The following is a 24884-nucleotide window of genomic DNA, read 5'->3' as shown; positions in this document are numbered from 1 at the left end:
CAGAATTTATATGTAGCACAGCATATGAAGTTAAAAAGATTAAAAATCCATTAAAATAGTCACTTATATATAAGGTACAATGAACCACAAACCTTCTTGAGAAGACACAATGGGTGGCATGTAATCAGGAATGTATTCTTTTCTTTCCTCTGCATCTTTACTTCCAGGTTGAGGAAACTGAAGTACATTGTTCTTGCTAACAGGAAATGAAGGGATTTGATGTGGGAAAGTAACAGGTTCAATATTATGAATATAGTCTTCTAGTTCATGTAGACTAACTCCCATGAGTTGGAAAGCTTCACCAACATCATCCAAAATTGGATCTGTTCGACCATCTGAAATAAAGTCAAAAGCAAATCAATTATTTTTTTAAAACTTCATGAACATTATTAAAAATATTAATTAAAAATTAGTAAGTAAATATGCAGCTCAGAATCAAATATATTAAGTATTTTAAACCTAATTACTGGAAATTTTAATAGATTTTTTAAAACATTACATTATTTAAATAATAAAAAGCTAATTCTTTCTAATTTTTTTTTTTCATGTTTAGCAATCTTTAGTTCAAATGTAAAAGTTGAATACAAGCCATTTGCAGTTCTTGGGATTTGTTGTTCTTTTAAAAACAAGAATAGGGGAAATGCAAGAAAATTATCTTTTCAATTTTTTCAAAAACTTTCAAGGAAAGGATAGATCATAGGGCCATAAAAGATCCATTAACCAAACCCACCTTCTCTTCCACCAAGTCTTACACCCATTCCATATCTTTAATACATATTCCTAAATGAAGATTTACAGTTCAGCTTTGCTTACATAACCATGTAAAAATACTTAGCACCAGCTTGCTTCCCATAATGTCAAACAAAACGTGAACTACTTCAATTACAAAGTTGATTCTTAAAAGTGAATTTTAAATATAATCTATTAACCAAAACACTACAGAAAGTGATTCAAACAATCAGTTAGTAGACAACAAATATCAAAAGTAATTTATAAGCTGAGGTGTGGTGGTACATGCCTAAATTCCTAGACACTCAGGAGGCTGAGGCAGGAGGATGGCAAGTTCCCAGTCACAGCAATTTAAAGAGACCCTGCCTCAAAATAAAAAAGTACTGAGGATGTACTCAGTGGTAAAGTACCTCTGGATTCAATCTCCAATATTTTTTTTTTTTTTTAAGTAGTTTACAAGGCCAGAAATTAGCTCAATGGTAGAATGCTTGCCTGGTATATGCAAGACCCTGGTTTGATTCTCAATACCACGTGTTGAGTTAAATCACTGAATATTTTTATTTTATTGGGGATTTAATCCAGAGGTGCTGTACCACTGAGCAACATCCCCAGTCCTTATTATTTTTTATTTTGAGACAGGATCTTGCTAAGTTGCTGATGCTGGCCTTGAACTTTCAAACCTCCTGCCTCAATCTCCAGAGTTGCTGGGATTACAGGTGTGCACCACTGTGCCCAGGTGAATTTTTTAAATCCAAGTATATTTATAAGGAAGAGTTTAGATCATAAAGGTAATTTATATATAAATTTTCAAGTGTAAGTCGAAGACATTACATAAAATGAATAGAAACAAAAAGATAAAAATTAGGTAATAGTGAGAGTTTCTTTACAAAAGCATTTTTTTCCTATGCTAATAGAACATTTTTCCTACCGTAGCAGAACTTAAGGTTCTGCTTCTTTTAAAACTTCTACGAAAATTCCAGTTCTCAATTTCCAAAGAGCCTAAAAAATATTTTTTAACTGAGATCTTCTATGAATACCTCAAATTCAACATATCTGACATTAAGTCACACTGTAAAGTGGAAAAGAACAATAAAAATTTGGCAAGAAGTACACACATATGTGCTCACAGGACATAGGCAAAGTCTGGAAAGATATACAGTCAAGGGTTAACAATTCAAAGGGTTCTAGCTGCAGCACAGAGGAATGGTATGGTTGAAGCAGACTTATTTCTAACTTCAAACACCTGCAATCTGAATTTTTCTACAATATGGGTTAGTTACATGATGCATTAAAAAGTAAAATATAAATAATATTGTGATGCATACAAGGTAAATATAAATATCTTTATTCTTACTGAACATAGATATGCACTTCACTTCTATTCTTATTAAAGTCATTATTACTCTCAGTCTAAAAAATAGAATCTCAAATTCTTCCACATGCTATGAAGCCTCAATTCAAGAACTTCTGGTGTTTCCCTTTCCCCACCCTTCTTCTTGCCACAGATGTCAGATTTTTATCCATGGGGTAAACATTCCAGGATCCTTGATAGATGCTTAAAGTCTCATATAATACTGAATCCCATATATACTATTTTTTCCTATACATACATACCTATAATAAAGTTTAATTTGTGAAATTAGGTACTAAAAGAGATGAAAACAATAACTAATTATAACACAGAACAATTATAACTAGATAGTCTGAGAAGTTATTTAAAACTTATGAATTATTTCTAGAATATTTCACTTAATATTTTCAGACAGTGAACCCTGAGAAGCTAAAAATCTCAGAAAGTGGAAGTACAGACAAGGGGAGTACTGCTATATTTTCAAATTCTGCCCACTTGAATATCTTCTGCACTTCACCTCTAGTATGATTCTGTTAAAATACCACTTTTATCATAGTTGCTCCCAATTAAATATATGCAATATTTTCCACCATGTTTCACTTCTCTTACAAAGTCCCTCCATAACCTGATTTCAGTCTGCTGAATGTTTTCCCTGAATATCCTTCAAATGTACTAGCTACATATGTCAAGCTGGTCACCTTAGTGGGTACTGTTATTACTCTAACTTGGACATCTTATTTTATGCTATCCTCCAACCCAGAATAATTCTCTCTACCTTTATATAACCACATGCAGCTCAACTCAAATCTCATCTTTGCTGTAAATCCACAGCCCACAAACACCTCTCCTTTCTCCTACTTCTTTTGCATTTACTGTCTGTACTATGCAATAATTTAGAGTACTAGAGTTGAAGTCATATTTAAAGATTGAGCACCTGCTTTCAGGGCCTGAACACATATTTCACACGTAACACAATACATAAAGAAACATCTGCTCTTGAATACTTGGAGAAACTGTTGCCTTAATATAAAAATTCATTATTTGTTAAATTAATAACTTCCACTTTATGCTTTAACTTGAGAACTTTATTTTTTAAAGAAAGACATATTATCATTCGTTTGTGATTGTGCCTTGTAATTTTATGTTTCCAACACGAAGCATAAGGTTTAGTTTCGTAGTGGTGATCAATAAATGTTTGTCAAGTCAGGCGCGGTGGCGCACGCCTGTAATCCCAGCGGCTGGGGAGGCTGAGACCGGAGGATCCAGAGTTCAAAGCCAGGCTCAACAAAAGCGAGGCGCTGAGCAACTGTGTGAGACCTTGTCTCTAAATAAAATACAAAATACGGCTGGAAATGTGGATCAGTGGTTGAGTGTCCCTGAATTCAAGCCCCGGTACCTCGCCTCCCCCAAAAAGAAAAGTTTGTCAAAAAAAAGAATTTAAAGTAAGGTAGAACACCTTTGCCTCATTGCACCCTTGAGACCAAGATGGATCACCAACAGCTCTACTGGAGCCACCCGCAATAATTCGGCCTGGGTTCTCGCTCTTGACGCATATGCTCAAATCTGCGCTGTCTGATCCGGAAATACGGCCTCAACACGTGCAGGCAGTGTTTCCTTCAGTACCCAAAACATACAGGCTTCACTAAGTTAGACTAAGTGATCTTCCTTGAATGGATTGCCCAAGACAGTCACACAATGAAAGAGCATGCTAGTTCTTTGTACATATAATAAAATTCTAAAAACTTCAATAAATAAATAAATAAAGGTAGAAGATTGCCCAGTGGAAACTTAAGGTTACAAATTCAATTTTTAAATAAGGATAATAATGAGAAAGGAATTTAAAAATGTCTGTCTAGTAGTATACCTAAATTAGCGTTTTTTAAAATCCACCAAACCACAATGGGGAATAATGAGTCTGATAATCACATTCTCGCTAAAATTAAGAAAACTGACTAAAAAAAGTGGATGATTAGGAATAAAGTTCGTATTACAGTGTTACAATGATTCTCAATGACTTTCGAATACCTAGTTACATGAAGTGGGCAGTGCCAACGCACATTCTAGTTCTGTGTATAAATCATGAAAGGTAACTATGTATTCAGGGTATATTTTGAGTACCTACAAGTATATAACATCTGCTGTTCAGCAAACTTGGTAGCAAAACCATAATCTGGACCTGCCCATAATGGTAACAGTATACCCAAGGATCATGGAAGAAAAGAAGCAAAGGCCAGGAGAGTATCTGCAGGTGCTACTTACAAGACAACAATGAATGTTTGCAGTTCCCAATTTACAAGTGAAATCAAGCATTTTAAAAAAAATGAACATTTTACAAATTCAAAAGGTGAAATCCACAAACAGCTATTATGATAGTGGAGCATTCATTCATTCATTCATTCATTCATCTAGTCTACAAATATTTTCTGGATGCCTATTATATTTTAGCCCCATTCTAGGTTACAGAATACAAATATAATCAATTTGTTTCCTGAGATGGGGAGACATACAGAGACAATCACAAGACAAGGTTTTAAATAAACTCAACAGAAATAACATACACAGGATAATGAGAGCAGATAACATGAACTTGCTCTAGGGATAGAGCAAGTGATAAGTGAACCTTGAAATCTAAGTAGTATTACTGAAGGATGCTCTAGGAAAACAACATGTATAAAGGAGTGGATAGTTTAAAATGTTTTGGAAAAGGCAGGTAGGTAGCTCAGTGTGGTTGCAGATTAGTATGGCAGGGTGGCAGAAGATAAGAAAATGTTCGCTCACGAAAAGAACTAGATGCTATTAAGAGTTGAGTTTTCTAACCTGTAACCTGTAATGGAGTGCAACTGAAATTTTTTAAGATGAATGGCAGTATCAGATTTGTGTTATAGGCAGATCACTTTGGCGGCACTATGAAAATAGGTATCAAATTTGGGGCATCAGAAGTACAGCATATTATGGGTCTCAATTTTTTAATCTTAACAAAATATTCAATGAAACACTTCATCTAGTTCTCCAATTTACCACTTTAATAATCACAACCTGAAATTTAAATGAGTGCTTCCTCCAACAGAGGTATTCATATGCATGCTTCACACATCAACAGAATGATTCCAAATTAATAAATGCCACCAGCTACAGATATTTCCAGGCATTCACTTAGAAGACATAAACACTGTATTCCAGATTACCTTGAGAACCTCTCAAATAACCTATGATCCCTCTACCACACTTTGATAACCACTGCCAGAAACATAAAGGAGGAAGCCAATGGATAACTGAGATAGAAAAGTTAACCTAATTAGAGAAAATGACAAAGTCAGCCTCGGGAAGTAATAAGTGGAGGTGTTGTCTGAGAAAGGAACAGACACAGAAAGAAGAGGCAGTGTCCCTAACGTAGCAGAGCTGTCAACGAGCCTGTAGTTAGGAGCTCAAGAATGGCCAGTCTTGTAAGAAACGGCCGGTAGACGGAGCGCCTGTGACAACTAGTTGTAGTAGTTTGCGGGCAAAGGAGGAAAAGGACCAAGGTAAGGGGTGGTGTAGGGCATTCTGGGGGTGGTTCTACCCAAAGCAAACAAGAGACAATGAGAAAGAGCGAGGCACACTTCAGAGCCGAGCAAGGTAAGAGGGTGTGGAGCTGGGAGCGGAGACCGGCTCCCCGGCTGGTGGCGGGAAGTTAGCGGATGAGGAAGAGGCACCCAAGGGATGACTTGAGTTTGCAGCGGCAAGGGAAGCCCAGGGGCGTCGGAGGCCGAGGAGGTGGCACATCTCGGGGCCGGGTGCAGAACGCGAACCCTGGGGACGCCGAGAGAGGGACGGGGAGACTGAGGTGTCACTCGTGACTTGCCGGGGCAGCCCTCCCGCACCCAGCCCGGTACTCACAGAGTTCAGAGTACCGATGGCAGCCCCGGCCCAGCTGCTGCAGATAGCGCTGCAGCACGTCCGTGAGGAGGTGGCAGGCGCTGAGCTGCACCGAGTCCCAGCCCAGCGCCTGGCAGATCTGCGCCACCGAGACCCTCAACAACGACCTGGAGTAACTCTCGCACATCCCGCTGCGTGGACGCCACCGCAGCCCTTGCTGCCACTTCTCTCCAGCCCCGCCGCCTGACCTTAGCAGAGCCCCCGATTCATTCTTTGGGGCCCCCGCGGCGGGGAAATCGTCCCCCCGACCCCCGGCGACCACCTCAAAGCCCCAGCAGCACGGAGCGCGCCAGCCTGAGAGCCGCCATTTTGGACTCGCTCCGCCTCCCGCTGGACGGCCGCCGGGGCGAGGCATCACGAGACGAATGCCGGTAGCGCCGATGAGAAAGCTCCGCCCCGTGGGAGCAGAGCGATGGGCTCGTTATCGACTCTCAGTCCTGGAAGTCGGCCGGAAGCGGACGTGTTGAGAGAAAGTGGAGGATGCGCCCCGGGACAGCAGGTGCTGGGGGGCTTCCTGGGGGTCTGGCGGAGAAGGAAGAGGGAATGTCGGTGTTTTAAGGTGCAAACGAGGAAGCTGGCATAGGACATTGAGATGTTAGACATTTGGTACTCATGGTGTTACTATTAGAGCGTTCAATGTTACAAGTTAGAGGCACCGGCATTTAAGGTGCTTCCCAAATGCAGATCTGATCTGGTTTTGCCTCTGCTAAAACATAAAATTAAGTGCTGCTTGCCACCGCGTGGTTTGAATAAAGTGCATACTGTTCAGCACTCTCCGTACCCAATTAATGGGGACGCAACAGAAGTAGTAACCAAAAAAATAAAAAAATAAAAAAATAAATAATAAAAATAATAATAATAATAATATTGTACTATCATTTCTTCTTTTTAAAAATAGAATCTCATGCCAGAAACTCCTGCCCTCATTCACCTCATTCTGATCTCAACTCTATTCAGATACAGCTTCCCAGCTACACGCGCGCAGAAACAGGTGAACTGCTCGTGGGCCGTGGTTTGCAGATTATGATTATCGCCAGGCGCTGTGACCAACCTAGGGTATAGAAAGGCCAAACCAGTACCATAAATCCGTGATGTAGGCAGTGTGCTGGGAATGGTTGCCCCCAGAGCCTTCTCCCAGCTCCCGCTGAGTAATTGCTGGATCATTCCAAAATGCTGGAAATGGGGGTGTTGTAATAAATAGCTTGATTTTTAAATATTGAGAACGAAAATTGATTTGGTTTTGTTTGAATTGAGATTTCCCTATGTTGTCCAGGCTGTCAAACTAACAGGCACAAAAGATCCTTAGCCTCAGCCGCCTAAGTAGTCGGAATTACTTACTACAGGGGCCCACCCCAGACCCAACCTATTTAGGATACAGTTTAAAGTTTTAATTTGTCAGCTATACTAATCCCAGAGTTAAGCTGGATTCAGCCTATGAGTAGCCAGTTTGTAATGGCTGACTCACTTGATTTCTTAAATATGCCCTTCTGCATCACAGCATATTTAGTATGAGTTTACGTAGCTTCTCTCAATAAATTGTTTCTGAATAGTTCCATATGCCTCCTACAGGAACTATTCCAGAACCTTGAACATAATGGGTATTCAAGTTTTTATTTTTTAATTATTTTATTTATTTGTTACTGGGGATTGAATCCAGAGGTGCTTTCTCACTGAGCTATATCCCCAGTCCTTTTTATTTTTTATTTTGAGAAAAGGGTCTTACAAAGTTGCTGAGGCTGACCTCATCTTTGATTCCCCTGCCTCAGCCTCCCGAGTCACTGAGATTACAGGCATGCCCCACCACACCCAAAAGTATTCCAGTTTTTAAATGTTTGAAAACCCATCAGGTCTGAAAACATGGTACTTCAACCAAATGACTGTCTTCAAGGAGCAAGGTATGAGGTAGCACCAAGCCTATAACATTGATATTAAACTCCATCATTGCCACTTCTGTCCTCAAGATTGTCAGGGACCTTTTTAATGTCAAATCTGTGGGACATTTCTCAGTCCTAGCCATACTTGACCATTTTGTAAGTATTTGATAATGTTGAACAATTCCTTAGTTTTGAAACTCTCTTGTACTTTGGATTTCACATGTCCTTTCCCTCACTTCCTCTTTATTTGCCTGTATGGCATGGGGTGGGGTAGGGATGGAAAATTTCAAACCTACAGAAAAGTTGAAACAAACTATAAACACAGTTATACACTTCATCTAGATTCACCAGTTGTTAACATTTTGCTACATTTAGTATATATGTTTGTATTTATATATATATATATATATACAAAACTTTTTTTCCAGAACAACTTGAAAGTAAGTTGCAAACTTCATGACATTTAACCCTGAAATCTTTCAGCATGTATCTCCCAAAACAAGCATAGCCCTCTGTATAACCATATGTATGACCATATGCTGCACATTTGGTTCCCCAGGAAGCCAGCTCGCACAGAGATAAGCCTACAGGAGGTCTGCCTGACAGTGCTCCATGGCCATCCACCTGTGGGAGGGAAGGGTGGAAGCAGGACTGCCTTGTGTGTCAGGAAGCCTCATCCAGTCCCAGAGTGAGTGCTGCAGCTCAGGAGACCCTTCAGAATTGTCCTGAGTGAGGACAAGTACCTTAATAGTCCCATGTCATTTAACCACCCATGTTGATAGATTAGGGAAAAGGCCAAATTGCTGGTGGAACTGAGTCAGTTCCAAGGGATGTTGAAGTCCTTCAGACCTGAGGATGCTGAGCAGGGCATCATGGTGTTCACCGCAGTCTTCCCTCAGGTTCACTACCTGGTGCAAGTTTGAGGAACCCCTCCTCCAGGATTGGGGGTGGGGCTCTTGTCTTGGGGAAACTGTTAAAAAGGAAGGTTGAGAGATGAATTACAGCCCTACTGCTACGGATGGGCTTTAGTTGATACTCACGGCCTTTTCCCTCTATCCTTCATTCTAGTTTTCTCTCACTTCTGGTCTCAGTGGCTTACCTGGTGGTATAACCCAGACCCTCATGTGTAGGAGTTCTGAGTTCCTGATTTCCATGTCTTTTTTTCAGACTGCGGCTGCTAAACTTGTCAGTATACCTTCAAAGTTGAACAAGAGTACCAAAAGGCACACAGACACACCCCTTGCATGCCAAATGTTCCTCCTTGGCCTCCTATAGAATAAAAGGAGCTGAGCCTTCTAATGACCAGGGTCAGTTGCTCCTGCCTGGATGGTGACTTCTGCCTTTTCTGCTGTCTCTTAGCTAAAGTACCCAAGTAACAACTGTAGCTAACATTTCAGCAGGATTGCTGCTTTGTTCCTTGGTGAAAGCAATTGTCCCTTTTGGAAAAAGGATCTGTAAACCTGGAGAACCCAGAGTTGCAAGAACAGGAATAATTTCCCACATAGGTCACTGGGAATGATGGTAGTAGAGAAAATCCAGCTTCTACCCCTGTCATCTTCCTGTTGAGATCTCAGCACCACAGAAAAGTCATTGACTTAAAGTATGCATGGTGCCCTGGGGGATTGTAGCCCACCTCACAAGGGACTGCCTGGGGCCTGCTGCTTTAGTTGTGCCTGCAAAAGCCACGCCATTGCACTTCCAGGCCATAGCTTCTGTGGTGCAGTATGACATCACCAGTGGATTTCATGGCCTTGCGTCTATTCCCACACCTTTTTTGTCATAAAATGGGCCCCTTGGGCTGATGCATCATGATGTGGGACACCAGTGGAGCAGATACTCTGAGCAGGAAAGCCTAATCCAAACTCAGAATATGTGTCTGTTTCTTACTGAAACAAATGACTGCTTTTTCTAGGATCAGAGAGGCCCAGTGCAGTCAACTTGGTCTTAGAAAGTATTAAAGAATTTGGGGAGATTCTATGGCACAGTGCCACAGGCAGGTGGCTTAAACTACAGATGCCTCACAGTTCTAGAAGCTGGAAGTCTGAGATGAAGGGCTGATGGGTTTGGTTTCCTCTGGAGCCCTCCCCGTTGGTGGAGGGCTACCTTTTCAGTGGCCTCCTGTGGCCTTTTCTCTCTGTATTCATGTCTTTCATGCTTGTTCCTTTCCTTATAAGGACAACTAATCCATTAGGTCAGGGCCCCACCCTATGTCTTTACCTCTTAAAAAAGCCTTAACTCTAAATACAGTCAAATTCTGAGGTGCAGCTGGGATTTGGACTTTACTTACACATTTGGCTCCTTATCACAGAAATTCAGCATTGGTCTCTGGCAAACAGGGTTGGGGGCTGGAGCAACATTAATGAAAGCGCATTATCATTAATTCATTTAATTCATCAAATGGGGGCTGGCCTCCTGTCCTTTGTAGGTTGCTTGCACCCTATGGGCCCGGCTCATGACAAATTCTGCAGATATACTTTTGTCTTAATGGTGGACTACTGCTTGTCTTACTTAACCTTTTGACTTAGTGGGTCTGTCAGAACCCAGCTTGTCATGAGTAGTTCTGGCTTTATAATTACTTGGTGTCCCATAATCAGACATTCCAGCAGCATGCCAGGGGCTGTTTCTCCAAAGTATATAATTCTTCATCACACATGTCATGGCCATGCTGCAGAAGTCTGGGGGTCTGCATTGTGCTTTACTCTTCAGGGCTTGTTATAAATTCCACATGGTACTTACCATCACAAACGCCTCTAATACCATAGAGTCATTAGGTTATGTGGCTTGCACTGATGCCTGAATTACTTCAGAAACCTTTCCTGTTCTTGGCCCCAACCCAAACTGGCAGACTTTTATATCATCAGTGTTTGATTCAGAGCAGAATTCCTAGGTGTGACATATTCTGCTTCCAGAACCCAAAGAAGCATGGTGCTTCTCTCTTCCCAGTGGAAGGCACAAGAAGCAATCATTTACTCACCTGTTACTTTGAAAAAGATGTACTAGCATGACTCAGACCACTAGGCCTCTAAAACTCTGACTGAGATGGTGGACCCTTGAATCTTTTGTAGACTTTCTCTTCCACCCTCTGAAACACATGCGTTTTATTGTAGCCTTTAAAGTACTAGCCACTTCTTATTTTTCTAGTATGATTAACATGATCATGTCAATGTAGTAGACAGGTGATGTTTTATGGTCATTCAGTCAATCCAAAATCCTTGACTGTATGATGACACAGGGTGGGAGAATTAACACAGATCCACAGCAAGACCAAACTGTACTGTATGCAAGACCAGAAGGCATCTTCTCAGCCCTTCAAATCATACACCTTGCCCCTCAGGCCAAGGAACCACCATTGGAGGTTGTGCCAACACCCCTGTACATCTATCCCACGAATGCATTCGGAAATCAGGGAATTGGCCACCAAATGGGTCCACAAAGACTCTGCACCTCCTAATTTTTACTTAAACCCCTCTGTTCAGGAGTTTGCAAAATGTGTGGGTACTCCCTCCAATGGATGGTGACCTAAATATTTACTCAGGTATTTACTTATACCATTTGGCTCATTTGGCTGCCAGTTCTTTGTGGAAGGCATCAGGGAATCATTACCTTAGCTGTAAGATGTTGCAGCATCTTCCTCCTGAAGATCCTCTTTTGGTCATAGAGTTTGAGGCTGAAAAGTGACTTGGATTTCGAAATGGGTCAAGGGATCATGACTGGTTATTGGGAAGACAGCTGACAGCCACCTGATTACCCATTCTTAAACTATTTTGATTTTACAGATCAAGTTACCCACTTTTTGCTATTTCACATAGGGGTCCCTTATCTGTGAACCATCTCTATAACTCCTCAGGCAAGCGTCCAGCTCATGTATTCTCATACACACACACACACACACACACACACACACACACATATGCACGTACATACATATATGTGTGTGTGTGTGTGTGTGTGTGTGTATTTTTTTGGTGGGGGGGGTGGTACTGGGATTAAACCATTGAACCCAGGGTCATTAACCACTAAGCCACATCCCCAGCCCCACTTTTTTTTTAATCTCATGTTAATTGCATTCACCTGACTAGACTGATCTGCAGTTCAGCACCAGGACCTGATCTTTAGAAGTTTAGGATCTTGTGATTCCCGTATTTCTAGAATATCTAATGCATTGATACAATACCATCTTGTTTCACTTTTAAACCATTCCAGTTCATCACTAGTGAAAGTTCAGTTACTTTCACATTCAGGAACTGCTCTGTTATGCCAGGAGTACCTGTGCTCCATCCACCACCAGGGCTGAAATCTTCAGAGCCAGCCAGGTGGGCGAGCCAGCTTCAAAATCCCATCTTAGTACTTGCACTCTCTAGCCCCTCTCCAGTACCAACTGTCCCAAGTTGGACACCCCCGGAGGCAGTCTTTGAGATGTAGATTAGCCTGCAGAGAGACACCACCTAGGAAAAGGGAAGGGAGGCAGGGCAGGAAGTAGGATGGGAGGAGGGGAAGGAAGGGAAGGGAAAGAGACAATGAGGACAGGAATGGAAGAATAAGAACAAAAGGGAAGAAAGCAAGATTGGGGTAGAGAGAGAATGGGCTGCATACAGCCCACACTCAAGCCACCCCCCCCACCCCCCCCCACCCCCCCAGAGCTTTAGCGCTAAAATGGCACTTTGCAGTTGTCCTGAGTTGGGTCAAGGGATCTGGCTTTTAGCTGACCATATTGACCAGGCATTAACAGTAGGCTCTTCCACATCAGGAAAGTCACATTGTCCTGTTATTAGTGACAAAATTTGATCACTTGTAATTTTTGCCTGCTACGTCTCACCATTTTAAAGACATCTTTTCTTACTTTGAAATTAATCCATAAAGTAATACTTTCAGACTGAAAAACCTGCTTCTGCTGGGTGTGGTGCTGCTGCACACTTGTAATTCCAGCCATTTGGAGCTGAGGCAGGAGGATCACGAATTCAAAGCCAGCCCAGCAACTTAGCAAGGCCCTAACTAAGCAATTTAGCAAGACCCTGTTTCAAAGTAAAAATAAAAAAGGGACTGGGGATGGGGTGCAGTAGTTAAGTGCCCCTGTACCAAAAAGAAAAAAAAAAAACAGACCTGAGGATGTAGCTCAGTGGTAGAGCACTTCATCCCTAGCACTGCAAAAAACAAAATCCTGCTTCTCCTTGACTTTGACAGCAGGGGCTTTATGGCAAACACCTTCCTGATATCTTTTTGCATATTTATTTTTTACGCTGGCAGTTACAAAGTGTTGATTGTTTCTTCTATATTTATCACCAGCCAGCCTTCTTAAAAAAAAGAGTTGCCCCACACTTTCTAGTATCAATCTGTGATTAGGGATTCTTTTTTAGTTCAATATGAATGTCATACCATCACAGTTCTATCTTTTGATGATTAAATTGTCCCATTTGGCCAGTGGGAGCCTATACAAGCCATTGTATTTTTATTTTTTATTGCATACCAGAAATTGAACCCAGGGTCATTTAAAACTGAGCTACCTCCCCAGTTCTTTTTATTTATTGATGTATTTTTGAGACAGGGTCTCGCTAAGTTTCTGAGACTGGCCTCAAACTGCAACCCTGCCTCCGCCTCCTGAGTCCCTGGGATTACAGGTATGTGCACCACACCCAGCACCACGGCCATATTCTTGCACCATGCCACTGTCACTGAGCATTTCCTTACTTTTGGCACTTGCTTTTCTAGGCTCACCTTGCGCTTTCCTGGCAAGGGCCTCATCTCTAAGGGTACCTGGTTCTTTTTAGTGAGGAATACTACGTAGAACAGAGATGATTGCGAGCTGACCTTCATTACCACAGTGACTGCTTTATTACCTTGAAGTGGGCCAAACTAGAAGATATTGTATTTTAAAGTACTAAATGCATGTTGATATCCCTAATTGAAATCTAAACAGCATGTTCCTTTTCTCCTTCCCTGTCAGCTTTCTATCTTCCTTCTCTCTCAAAGGGAGAACTTTGGCTTCTGAAATATCAAAGGTTTACTTTATCCTATAATGCCTCTGCCTGCTTGTTAAGTGTTTGTTCTCTTTTCATGACTCACCCCAGTTTTTAATCATTGGCTTTATAAAGATGACACCTTAATATAACACTGTATCTCACATTTTTCCTGAATGCCATACTGGTGTGGCTCACTGCTTCTAATGACCAATGTCTGCCTGGATTTCCTATGTACACCTTAGCTATAATTAATATTTGGTGGATGTCCAAAGCCAAGCTCATTGTTCTTTGCCATAGACTTCAGGAAGTGGAAGCTGTGTTCGTCTCATTCACTGGCAAGTGTCCAATATACAGCATAGTACCTCGCAGGTAGTCAGTATTCAAATAAATAAAAGCTTTTTAGAACAATTCATCTTGCAATAGTGCATAAAATGGCTTAGAACACAACTCTGAAGATTCTAAAACATTGAATTGTATACTTTAGATGGGCAAAGTTTATGGCAGTTGAATTAATATCTCAATAAAGCTGCTATTTTCAAATTTTAAAAAATAGAAGCAAGAAGTGTGAAGCAGGAAACAGTAACCTACTGCAAGAGCTACTGCAGTGACATGGAGAACAGTTGCTTTCCCTAAAGGCAGTGGAATCCAGCTGTCTATAGACAGCTTAGTAGGGCACGAGTTATGTTCCTCACCACTACTACTCTGTGCAAAATTATCTTCTTGGGTCTAGTTGGCAAAGCATATTGAATCCTTATTCAGTCTCCTCCCTCCCCCCCATGATCCTGTTGGGTCTGTTAAGAGAAATGCAAAATTTCTATTAAGAGTGCCATTTCTATTGTTTATTGCTTCCCTTTATACATAATCTGCTAGTGTTTAAAAGTATAGAGTAAAAACATTGAAGATGCAGTCTTATCCAACAGCAATTACACAAATTTCCTTACTTTTAAATTGCAACACAAATGAAAGAGTTGATGTCACTAACATGGCAAAGAACTCATATTTCAATTAAAAAAAAAAAAAACTCAATTTAAAAAATGGAGCTGTTACTATCTTTTCACTCATCAGATTGTTAAAGATTAAAAGTGGAGTTTTAGACGAGGGGGAACCAATCTCATGCACTGTTTGTTTTAAAATGTGCAGTTTGTACTCTGCAAAGCACAAGCAGTGTCATGGAAAACGAGGCTTATCGAAGGCACAATTAATTAGTAACTGAAAATTTACATAGTTTGAGTCATTGATTCCATCTCCAATAATACATCAAAATATACAGAGACTTGTTAAAGGATGTTCATTCAACACTTTGAAAGTACCGAAAAAGTCAGGTAGCACTTTACCAATGTGGAATGTCCAAGTTGAAGCCAAGCGCATAACATGACCCTTTAATTTTCACAATCTTACCCTGGATTTCTGTTTCAAGATGCCAAATTAAATGCACACATATCCAACCTAAAGATACTGATGTGGTGGTGGTGGGGTGACCCTTCAGCGAAGCTTACAGCCAGAACCCTACTTAAAAATGTAGACCTTCTGGGCTGGGGGTGTAGCTCAGTGGTAGAGCACTTGCCTAGCACATGTGAGGCCCTGGGTTAGATCCATAGCACCACATAAAGATAAATAAATAAAGGTAGAAAAATTAAAAACAAAAATACAGTGCTTCTAAAATCAGTTCTGTTTCTTTGGCTTTTTTTTCTTTTTGGCTTTTTTTTTTTTTCAGCACTGGATTGGACCCAAGGGTGGGTTTACCATTGAGTTACATCCTCAGCCCTTTTCATTTATTTTGACACAGGGTCTCACGAAGTTGCCAAAGCTGGCCTTGAACTTTGGATTCTCTTGCCTCAGCCTCCCTAGTAGCAAGTAGCTGCACCAGGACACCTGGGTTGTCATAATTTTGAACACGGGTAGACTGAGTTTGTAGGATCTGTGGAAAACTTAGAACAAGGGTTGGCAGGCAAACCTGGTCCAAATCGCCAAGAATTTTTTTTCCTTTTCTTTTACATTCTGAAAGCACTGTATAAAACAAAACAAAACAAACAAATATGTGGCTGACACCCTTTGTGTCCCAGAGGCCTCAAATATTTACCATCTGGCGCGTCACAGGAACTGTTTGCCAACCTTCTGGAACATAATATCTAGATACCATGCAGGGAAAACACCAAATAAAATTAATAATATGTAAAATTAAAGGAATTATTTAAAAGAATACAGAGAATAAAAAGAAATGCAACAGAATTATCAAGTTGGAAAAAAAAAAAAAAACTCTTAACAAAGTAGAAGAAAAAAGATAATATGGATAGATAATCCAAAAAGAAAGACCAGAAGGTTCAAATCTAAAAAAACAGGAGCTGCAGAAAGAAAGTCATTAATGAAATAATTGATGAAAATGTCTGGTTTTTATTTTTTCTAGACCGAGTTCCATAGCTAAAAGTCTAAAGTGTTCAACACAATGTCTAAAAAGGGCTCCACCCCAAGATCATTGTGAACTTTCACAGTGAGGACAAAGACTTTCTAGAAGTTTTTGGGGTTGGGTGGGTGTTGAGGGTGTAGCTTGATGGCAGACCATGTGTTTAGTTAGCATGCTTTAGGCCCTGGGTTTGTTCCCCAGCACCAAAAACCAAAACAGAAAACAGCTTTCAGAGATGAAAAACAGGCATCACGAAAGTTCAGATATCAAATGGCTTCAAGTCTTTTGAAGTGTCACATGGAGGCCAGAAGATAAAAAAGCAAAATCCCTCTAAAATGCAGAAGGAATCCCAATTTCAAACCTAGAATCTTTACTCAACAAACACTTCTAAATGAGCAGATAGAATGGACACTTTAAGGCAAAGGCCTGAAAGTCTTAAAAGGCTCCCTCCATAACAGGGAGGATGTTATGCATCCTCTTGAACCTGGAATTTGCCATAGGTAGCCTGACAGATTATTCCTTATATCGATGGTTCTAGCCCTTGCTTTGCCTCCATGTTGTCTGAGTGAGACATTCAGTGCACCCCCACAGAAATGTTCTGTTATCCTAGAAACAGGTGGCCCAAGCTGTTTACCATCAAAACCAGATAAAAGCCCTCAGAACACCCAGTTGCTTGCCAACATTCCTGAAAGGTACCTGGCACTTGGCTCATGTTATTACTCTGGTTGAAGCCTCAGTTTAACAAGCTCCCAAAGCCTCATTCACTGACCCATACAACAGTGGCTCATTAACTTTCAGGAGAACTAGAAAATAATCAGGTTCCAGTCAGTCTCTTCTGGAAGCCTTTTTGTTAGAGGCAGTACAGTACTGATCTCTTTACAGGCTTGTACTTGCTAATTGATTTTTATATTAATATCATTCAATTCATTCTTAAGAATAGAATTGATAGAAAAACAAAATGCTTGAAACCTTTCTAAATATATGCACTTACATTTTTAATGGTTTTTAAGAATTAGTAATATACTTCAACTGTTAAATGAGAATGGGTTTATATTTTTATATAGTGTATTTTTTGGAATTCATATATTAATTTTGTAATTAAAAAAAATTAAGTGCCCTACTAACAAATAGGAAAAAGAAAGTCTGAGATTTTGATATGGCCAACATGACACATGGAATCAATTCAGGCAATCCAATCTTAATGGTTATATAAATGTGAATATCATACTTAAATATTTTCTTAATGTTTGCAAAAGGATTTTTTAGAAAATTTATTTTGAGCTAGGGATGTAGCTCAGTGGTAGAGCACTTGCCTAGCATGTGGAGGCCTGGGTTGATCCCCAGCACTGCAAAGTAACATTTAAAGTATATGCCTGGAATTCTGTACTATATGTATGAGAAGAAGCAAATGCTTCCAAGTATTTTGTTGCAAGTTCTTTAAGACTGCAAAAGGAAAAAAAAAAAAAAAAAAATTTCCAAAGGACAGAAGCCAGGGCTAACGGTGTGATGTGCATGCAGCCCATCCTTCTACACTGGCCCCAAAGGAGCTAGACTTTATAAGGCTGGTAAAATTAGAAGAGCTACTTAAATTTCTTCCACAAAATAATAGCGTGTTGATATTTTTAAATGTTTTAACACCTCATTTTGAAAAATACAATCATTTTTATATAAGAGACGATGATTTTATTTTCAAGTTGTTTATTGTAAGATAATTTACAAATATCTTGCTGTCCTTAGTAATTCAAACAATGAACCACATTTCTTCTGACAGACAGCAGTAAGCTAAAAGTAAAATCAGCTCACAGAATTCTCCTTCTTTACCTGAAAAACAGAAGTAAGAACACATAAAAATCATATAGTATTTTTTGGGAAAATTATGATGTCAAGAGATAACATTTTAACTGGGATATAAAGAATAATTTATAAAATAAAATATTCCAGTGGTTCTCAAATTTTGGTCTGTGGAAACTTTCATGGGGTCCATGAGGGCAAACCTATTTTCATAGTACTGTTATTTGTTGGCTTTTATTCTCATTTTATTCATAGAATATGTCATGATTTTTCAGAGGCTTCATGATGCATAACATCACAACAAAATGAATACAAAACCAGACAAGAATCTAGCTGTCTTGTTAAATCAGACATTGTGTTCTTTACCATAAAGTTTGAAAACCACCACTCTTCACTAAAGTACACTTAATATCTCAAAACAATGTTAATTCTCATTCTTTCAAATTCATTTCCTTCCTTCTACATTTTCTATGACCAACACATTTAATAAAATTTTTTTTTTTTTTTTTGAAGCCCCAAAACCCACTAGCTTCCATAAATTGGCTACTACAAAAAATTGCCCTCCTAATCTGAAATCTCTTTGGAGAAGCAGTTTCATTATTGCTAAACTGGCTTTAATTCTATCCGGCTAGGTTTCTTTTCCTAAGGGGTATGGAAAGAGTAAGTGCACTTTACCTCTTATCTGGGGATGGAACTTGATCATTAATCCCTGGTTATTATATTAGAACAAAAAGAAAAACACAAAACAAGCAGGTCAAAAAGCATTCCATGCTAGTCCATTTCTTTACATGCTACCTTGAGAATATATAAATACTTACCAAAGTAAGTTTTGATATAAAAATATGATATAAAAAGCTATAGATTTCAGTCTGGTTAGAAGCCACAAAAACATGTTCATGCAAGTAGGCAAGACAACATATAATTTAAGTTACTATTTTTTCTATAAGGAGTATATGATACATTGAAAAATTTTAAGCTAGCAACTCATACTTGGCACCTCAAATATGATTTATTCATGCCTTTAATTTTATTACTGAATAGTCAATGTGTATAATCATCATAATTGGATGAGTTATAGAGCATGCAAGTCCATTCATATAAACAACTTAGGACTACACAGCTAACTTTTAAAATAAGGATTTAGATTACACTTCTAGAGTAAAAATTTAATAGTCAATTGCCAGTTATCTGGATTTCCCCCCCTAAATTGTTTTATGTCCCAATCCCCCATTCCTCATTCCCATCAAGAAAAGCCTGATCCTCATTTTTGAAGAAGTTATATCATCACAGTTCACAACATCTCCTCCTTAAGAGCAAAAAAGTACTTTTGAGTTCTCTGGATGATCTCACACAGCACAGCCCCAGGCTTTCTCTAATTTAACACCCAAGAAGAAATCAGCTTAGCATCAGCATAGGACATACAGCCAGAATAATGACAAAGGCAAGTCGCAGAGAGAGTATCTTAACCCAGTTTTTCAATCTGGACATCACGAGACTATCCCAATACTAATAGAACATTAGTGACCAGGATGAGAGATGGGTTATTCCTAACAAAGCCATGGTTAGAAAGCAAAATAAGAGACAGAAGAAGGATGCTAGAAGTAGTAAAGCTGATGCTGATGAAGTCAACTGGCTAACAATCTATATTGGTTCAATCCATTTTAGGACATGTTCCCATCCTAACCTCAGGAGCAGAGAGAAATAAAAAGGTAATTATTGGTATAATGTTGTAAGTACCAAGATAAAGGGAAGCACAGAATGCTAAAGAAAGGTGCCTCATTCAAACTGTGAAGGAGGGTTTTCTGGGAAAAAGATTTCTCCTAGCCCAGTTAGGAGGATAAACAGGAAGCAATCAGATAAAGAATCCAAAGATCAGGGGAAGAAAAGAATGCCACATTAGGCAAAAGCACTAACTACCTCCTTAGAGGTGAGAAAGAGAATGATGTATTTGAAGACCTGAAAATAGATGGGTGGTAGAGATTCAAGCAAGCAAGAAATAATAAGAAATTGGACTGGAAAGAGTATTGACAGCCAGAAAATATAGTAATGCAGAATCTTATATTCCTTGTACTCAAGAAGATCAGCCAATTTTCTTCTGTGAATCATATATTGTCGACTTTTTATAATCCTTTAAAAATGTAGTTCTGGGTCACAGTTTGCTGTGACCCCTGTATTCTATTTATATCTGTTTTCTCTGTTAAGACTGCACCATGTGCCCTGCAAAAAGTTTTTGTTTGAGTGCCTCTTTAAGTGTCAGATGTAATGGTGTACCTGTAGTCCCAGTTACTTAAGAGGCTGAGATGGGAGAATTGCTCGAGTCCAGGAGTTCAAGGCAATCTGGACAACATAGTGAGACCCTATCTTAAAAGCAGATACAAAAAACTCAACCCCCATCTTTTCTTTTGGTGTGTGTGGGGGGGTACTGGGAATTAAACAGAGGCACCTTACCACGGAGTTACATCCCTATCCCTTTTTATTTCTTGTTTTGTAACAGGGTCTTGCTAAGTTGCTGAGGCTGATCTCAAACCTGCAGTTCTCCTGCCTCAGCCTCCCAAGTCACTGGGATTACAGGTGCGTGCCACTGTGCCCAGCTCAACCGGTTTTTAATTCAGGAGAGAAATGACAAGGATGTATGTCATATGGGCATAAAATATTACAAAGATATCTAAAAGGTAAAACAGAACTTGGTAAACAATTAGTAGGAGGTTAAGGTGGAATAAGTCAAAGATAATTTGCTATACATTTCATCTTTCATCACACATATATTTTTCTTATCCTATTAAAATGTAAATGCCCTGAAAGAAGATCACATCTTTAACACTGTGCCTAGCACTGTACTTTGCACATTGTTGATGTTCAACTTAATAATTTTTGAACAATATTCCCATGATCTTATCCTTTGTTCCACAACCATTAAATTTTCTCAACAATGAAATTTTCTTCAGGAAGGCAGTATACTGTCTACGGTACTGGAATAGAAAACAACAATTAAAAAGAATTCCCGGACTCTATCTCCATTCAGTGGCTTATGGATATACAAAATTAGTCCTCTAACTCACAAAGTGTGGCTTATAATGCTTTAAATGTCAAATACAGATTTTTACAAATGATAATTATTCATATCCAAATATTCATATTCATTCCTAATACTTAGCAATACCATGATCTCTGAACAGAAAGAATCAAGCCTGTTTCAGATGAAACAATACACCAAACAGATCCCATGTCCATCAAATCATTATATCTTGAGAGTAAGGACACAAGATTAAGCAATGAATGATTTCAACCTTAATAGACAAAATAAAACAGAAAACTTTTAAGCAGCCAAAGACTAAACAATCACATATAAGGAAATGAGTCAGAAAAACCCCTGTGAGAGAACAATCTACAATTACTTACAGAGCTGCAGCCCCAGAGATAATTTCAATCAATTCTTTTGTGATGACAGCTTGTCGGGTGCGGTTGAATGTCAAAGTCAATTTATCAATCATCTCAGCTACAAACAAAAAGATTAGAGAGAGAATAAAAATCTAAAACTAGAAAAGAATAATTGGTTAATTAACCTCTACTGTTCAATTTAAAAGTAAGAAATTGTTTCTTCTTGGATTCCCAAACTGGCTTCTCACAAAGAATTTTATGAAAGTATTTTTATATCTTACATAGGCCACCTTGCACAGTATTTGCAAATCTATGACCTATCGAAAAGATGTACTTCCCTCTAAGGCAGAGAACATTTTGTTAGCTGTGCCCCCCCCCACCTACTCCCTTATGGTACTGTAGATTGAATCCAGGGGCACTTTAACACTGAACTACATACCCAGTCCTTTTTTATTTTTATTTTCAGACAGAGTCTCACTAAGTTGCCCAGGCTGGCAAACCTCCTGCCTCAGCCTCCTGAGTTGCTGGGTTTATAGGCATGCACCACACCTGGCTCCTGTTTTTTGATACTACTCTGGGCAACGTATTCTTCTGAGCAGAGGTATACACTGGGCACACAAACATTACTGCTAGCACTGTCCCTATTTTGAACTTACAAGCGTTCTTGCTGGCATTGTCCATAGCTGTCATCCTAGCGCTCTGCTCGCTAGTGGTAGACTCCTTCAGGGAGTAGTAGATGATGTTGGCCAGATTGTATTCTTGGTAATTTTGCAGCACGTCAGCATCGATATCATCATAGATGCTCATGCTCTCTGTTAAAACAAGTGATACATTTCTTTGAAGTTATACAGAGCAAAGACTGAGTTCATCAAGAAACAGCTTAGCAGTATAAAAATCCTTTACAGTCATTTTAAAGTACATTAAATTGTTCCAATAGTTTCATATATTTCTGTACTACAGATCATAACATATTTTCAGCATAATATAATGTGTAAACAAAGCCTTTGATATTCTGAGAGACTTAAATACAAAGAAGCTGACATTTAAAATAAGTACTAGCCAGACATGGTGGCACATACCTGTACTCCCAGCAGCTGAAGAAGCTGAGGCAGGAGGATTTAAGTTCAAAGCCAGCCTCAGCAACTTAGCAAGGTCCTAAGCAACTCAACAAGACCCTGTCTCTAGATAAAATCCAAAAAAGGACTGGGGATATGGCTCATTGGTTAAGCGTCCCTGAGTTCAATCCCCCATACCAAAAAAAAAACTCTAAACTTCATGGTTGTGAAGTTCTTTGGATAGCACCTCCCAGAGTGTCACAAACCCAACAAGCACTCAATTTCTTTTTTTTTTTCTCCTTCTTTTGTTTCATTGTATACAAATGGGGTACAACTTTCATTTCTCTGGTTTTACACAAGTAGGGTCACACCATTTGTCAATTTCTTTTTCAATAAAACAATTACTTCCTTCATCAACCAGTACAGCATAATATAATAATTCCAAGTTAGCCATTTAATTATTGGATAACTATAAATGTCTAAATGTAGAAAATGAAATGAAAAAAAACTTTTTTTTTTTTTTTTTTTTGTGGTGTTGGGAATCAAACCCATAGCCTTGTGCTTGCAAGGCAAGCACTTTACCGACTGAGCTATCTCCCCAGCCCCCTGAAAAAAACCTTTCTAAGCATAAGAAAGAATGGGAGACCTAGAAACTGAGATGAATTTCAGTTCTAATGTTGTAAAAACTTATCAGTTCATTTCCCTCTTTTTGGGGGGGACAAGGGGATACCAGGGATTGAACCCAGGAGCGCTTAACTACTGAACCACATCCCCAGACCTTTTTATTTTTTTATTTTGAGACAGGGTCTTGCTTTAATTGCTGAGGCTGGTTTTGAACTTGGAATCTTCTTGCCTCAGCCTCCCGAGGTGCTGGAATTACAGGTGTGTGCCACTGTGCCCAGTTTGTAACAGGACATTCTGGACAAATACTACTTTTCTTAGTGTACAACTCTCTCCATTCCATATCCAAAAATACTTACCATACAAAAACTACTTACCAGCACTTGCAATAGTATTAAGAGAAAAGATAGGCTTTTCTTCTGTCTTATAGGAGATTACAGACCTAGAAATCACAAAAGCAATTATAAATCTCAAAATAAGCTTTAAATTAAGACATTGAGTTATTTTAAAACATGAACAGAAAATAACTTGGAATTCTAATTGTTTCTTACCTGAATCGATTAAAGATGATAGAGCCTTCATCAAACTCATATCCAGAATTTAGTAATTCAAGAGCAATGACTGATGCATCTCCAAAAGTAGGGGGCTTTCTTCCCACATCTTTGAACGTCACCAAAAACTGGTCTGAATGAGTCCTAGAGATCACATAAAATAGTTTAATAGAATATTTGTGTTGAAAGAACATATGGGAAAAGAAAAAATTTACCACCAATGATCAAGTTTTTTGGGGAAATGAGTGATGGCTCCCTGGGTTAAGTTTTCTGCATTATCATGATTATTTCTTTCCTGCAGTACCTGCAAAGAAGTCCGGACTAAAAATCCCCAAACTTTCTTATCTCTTTGCCTTTATATCTCTTTTAATCCTAATGAACTATTGTTCCTCTCTCACATTTCCAGGCTGTGACCCCTCCTCAGATTCTTTGTTTGGCTTAATGCTAAGAGCTTTGGACATTCCCATTGTATTCAACTTATGCAGATGAAGGACAAGCAGGAAAGCAAGTTAAAAAATGGGGAAAAATATATACTCCTATATATCCTGAAAAAAATAAAAATTAAACCTCTCTGAGTATATCAAGAAAGGTTAACTAAAAAAGGTATTTGCTTCAACTACCAGAGACTTCTGTTTCATCACACTTGCACCCTGCTGAACACAAACAACACATTTAATGTACCTATGAAGTATGCCTCTGATTTTATCACCAACCCCAACAAGCATCACTTCTTTTCCAGCTGCTGTGAGTGTAGCCACCTCACTTTTCATCTGTTTGGCCACCGAGGAATGAATAGCACCACAAAGTCCTCGATCTGAGGACACACCAATAAGGAGGTGTTTCTTCTTATCTTCAGGTACCTTAATATCAGCTTTTTCATACAGAGCTTGAAAAACAAACAAAACACACAGCTTTCTTAATAATCAGTTTATATTAAATATAGCAATAATCCCTAGTTTACCAGGGAATGCTATTTTCACAATATGCAATTAAATTTAAGTGACACTTGACACAAGTATAATCAAAAGTGTCTGTGTACATACTTTATTTATAACCAGGCTAAAAAACCAGAAGGGTTTAAATCTGTATGTAAGAAAGATTCCTTAGAATCAATTAATGGCTAATTTTCTTAAATACTGACTAAAAGAAATTCTAGTACAATTAAAAAACTTGTGAAAGAGGACAGAATTATAGACACACCTACTTATCTAGACATCAGACTTCTATAGAATGCAAACTTCCAGCATACAACTGAAAGAGC

General features: G+C 39.1%; 2 protein-coding genes and 1 long non-coding RNA gene across 5 annotated transcripts in view; 1 reads left to right on the top strand and 2 right to left on the bottom strand.

Moving 5' to 3' along the window:
* The window catches only part of TAF3 (TATA-box binding protein associated factor 3), a 170066-nt gene extending 163725 nt beyond the window's left edge, over positions 1-6341 (bottom strand). The window contains exons 1-2 of the mRNA XM_079106994.1: positions 5957-6341; positions 93-335 (exon numbers count right to left, since the gene is read on the bottom strand). Of these exons, the coding sequence (XP_078963120.1) occupies positions 93-335; positions 5957-6122 (409 nt within the window). The 5' untranslated portion in view covers positions 6123-6341. The remainder of the gene's footprint in view (positions 1-92; positions 336-5956) is intronic.
* A 47-nt stretch (positions 6342-6388) lies between these two features.
* LOC306641768 lies at positions 6389-24298 on the top strand. Its single transcript, XR_013758276.1, has 3 exons — positions 6389-6494; positions 13412-13484; positions 24030-24298. It is a non-coding gene; the product is annotated as an uncharacterized lncRNA (long non-coding RNA).
* The window catches only part of ATP5F1C (ATP synthase F1 subunit gamma), a gene marked incomplete at its 3' end in the record, with an annotated part of 20616 nt that continues 13640 nt past the window's right edge, over positions 17909-24884 (bottom strand). The window contains exons 4-10 of one of the 3 annotated variants that reach the window (XM_079107002.1): positions 24305-24509; positions 23624-23767; positions 23450-23514; positions 22053-22208; positions 21418-21514; positions 18694-18727; positions 17909-18048 (exon numbers count right to left, since the gene is read on the bottom strand). In XM_079107002.1, the coding sequence (XP_078963128.1) occupies positions 18721-18727; positions 21418-21514; positions 22053-22208; positions 23450-23514; positions 23624-23767; positions 24305-24509 (674 nt within the window). Of the gene's footprint in view, positions 18049-18693; positions 18728-21413; positions 21515-22052; positions 22209-23449; positions 23515-23623; positions 23768-24304; positions 24510-24884 lie in introns of those variants that run through there. The other 2 variants (XM_079107003.1, XM_079107004.1) reach the window with 2 other exon arrangements.

This window comes from Sciurus vulgaris (assembly GCF_902686455.1).
Source record: "Sciurus vulgaris genome assembly, chromosome: 12".
Taxonomy (NCBI): domain Eukaryota; kingdom Metazoa; phylum Chordata; class Mammalia; order Rodentia; family Sciuridae; genus Sciurus; species Sciurus vulgaris.
This window is presented reverse-complemented; position numbering and strand designations above follow the sequence as displayed.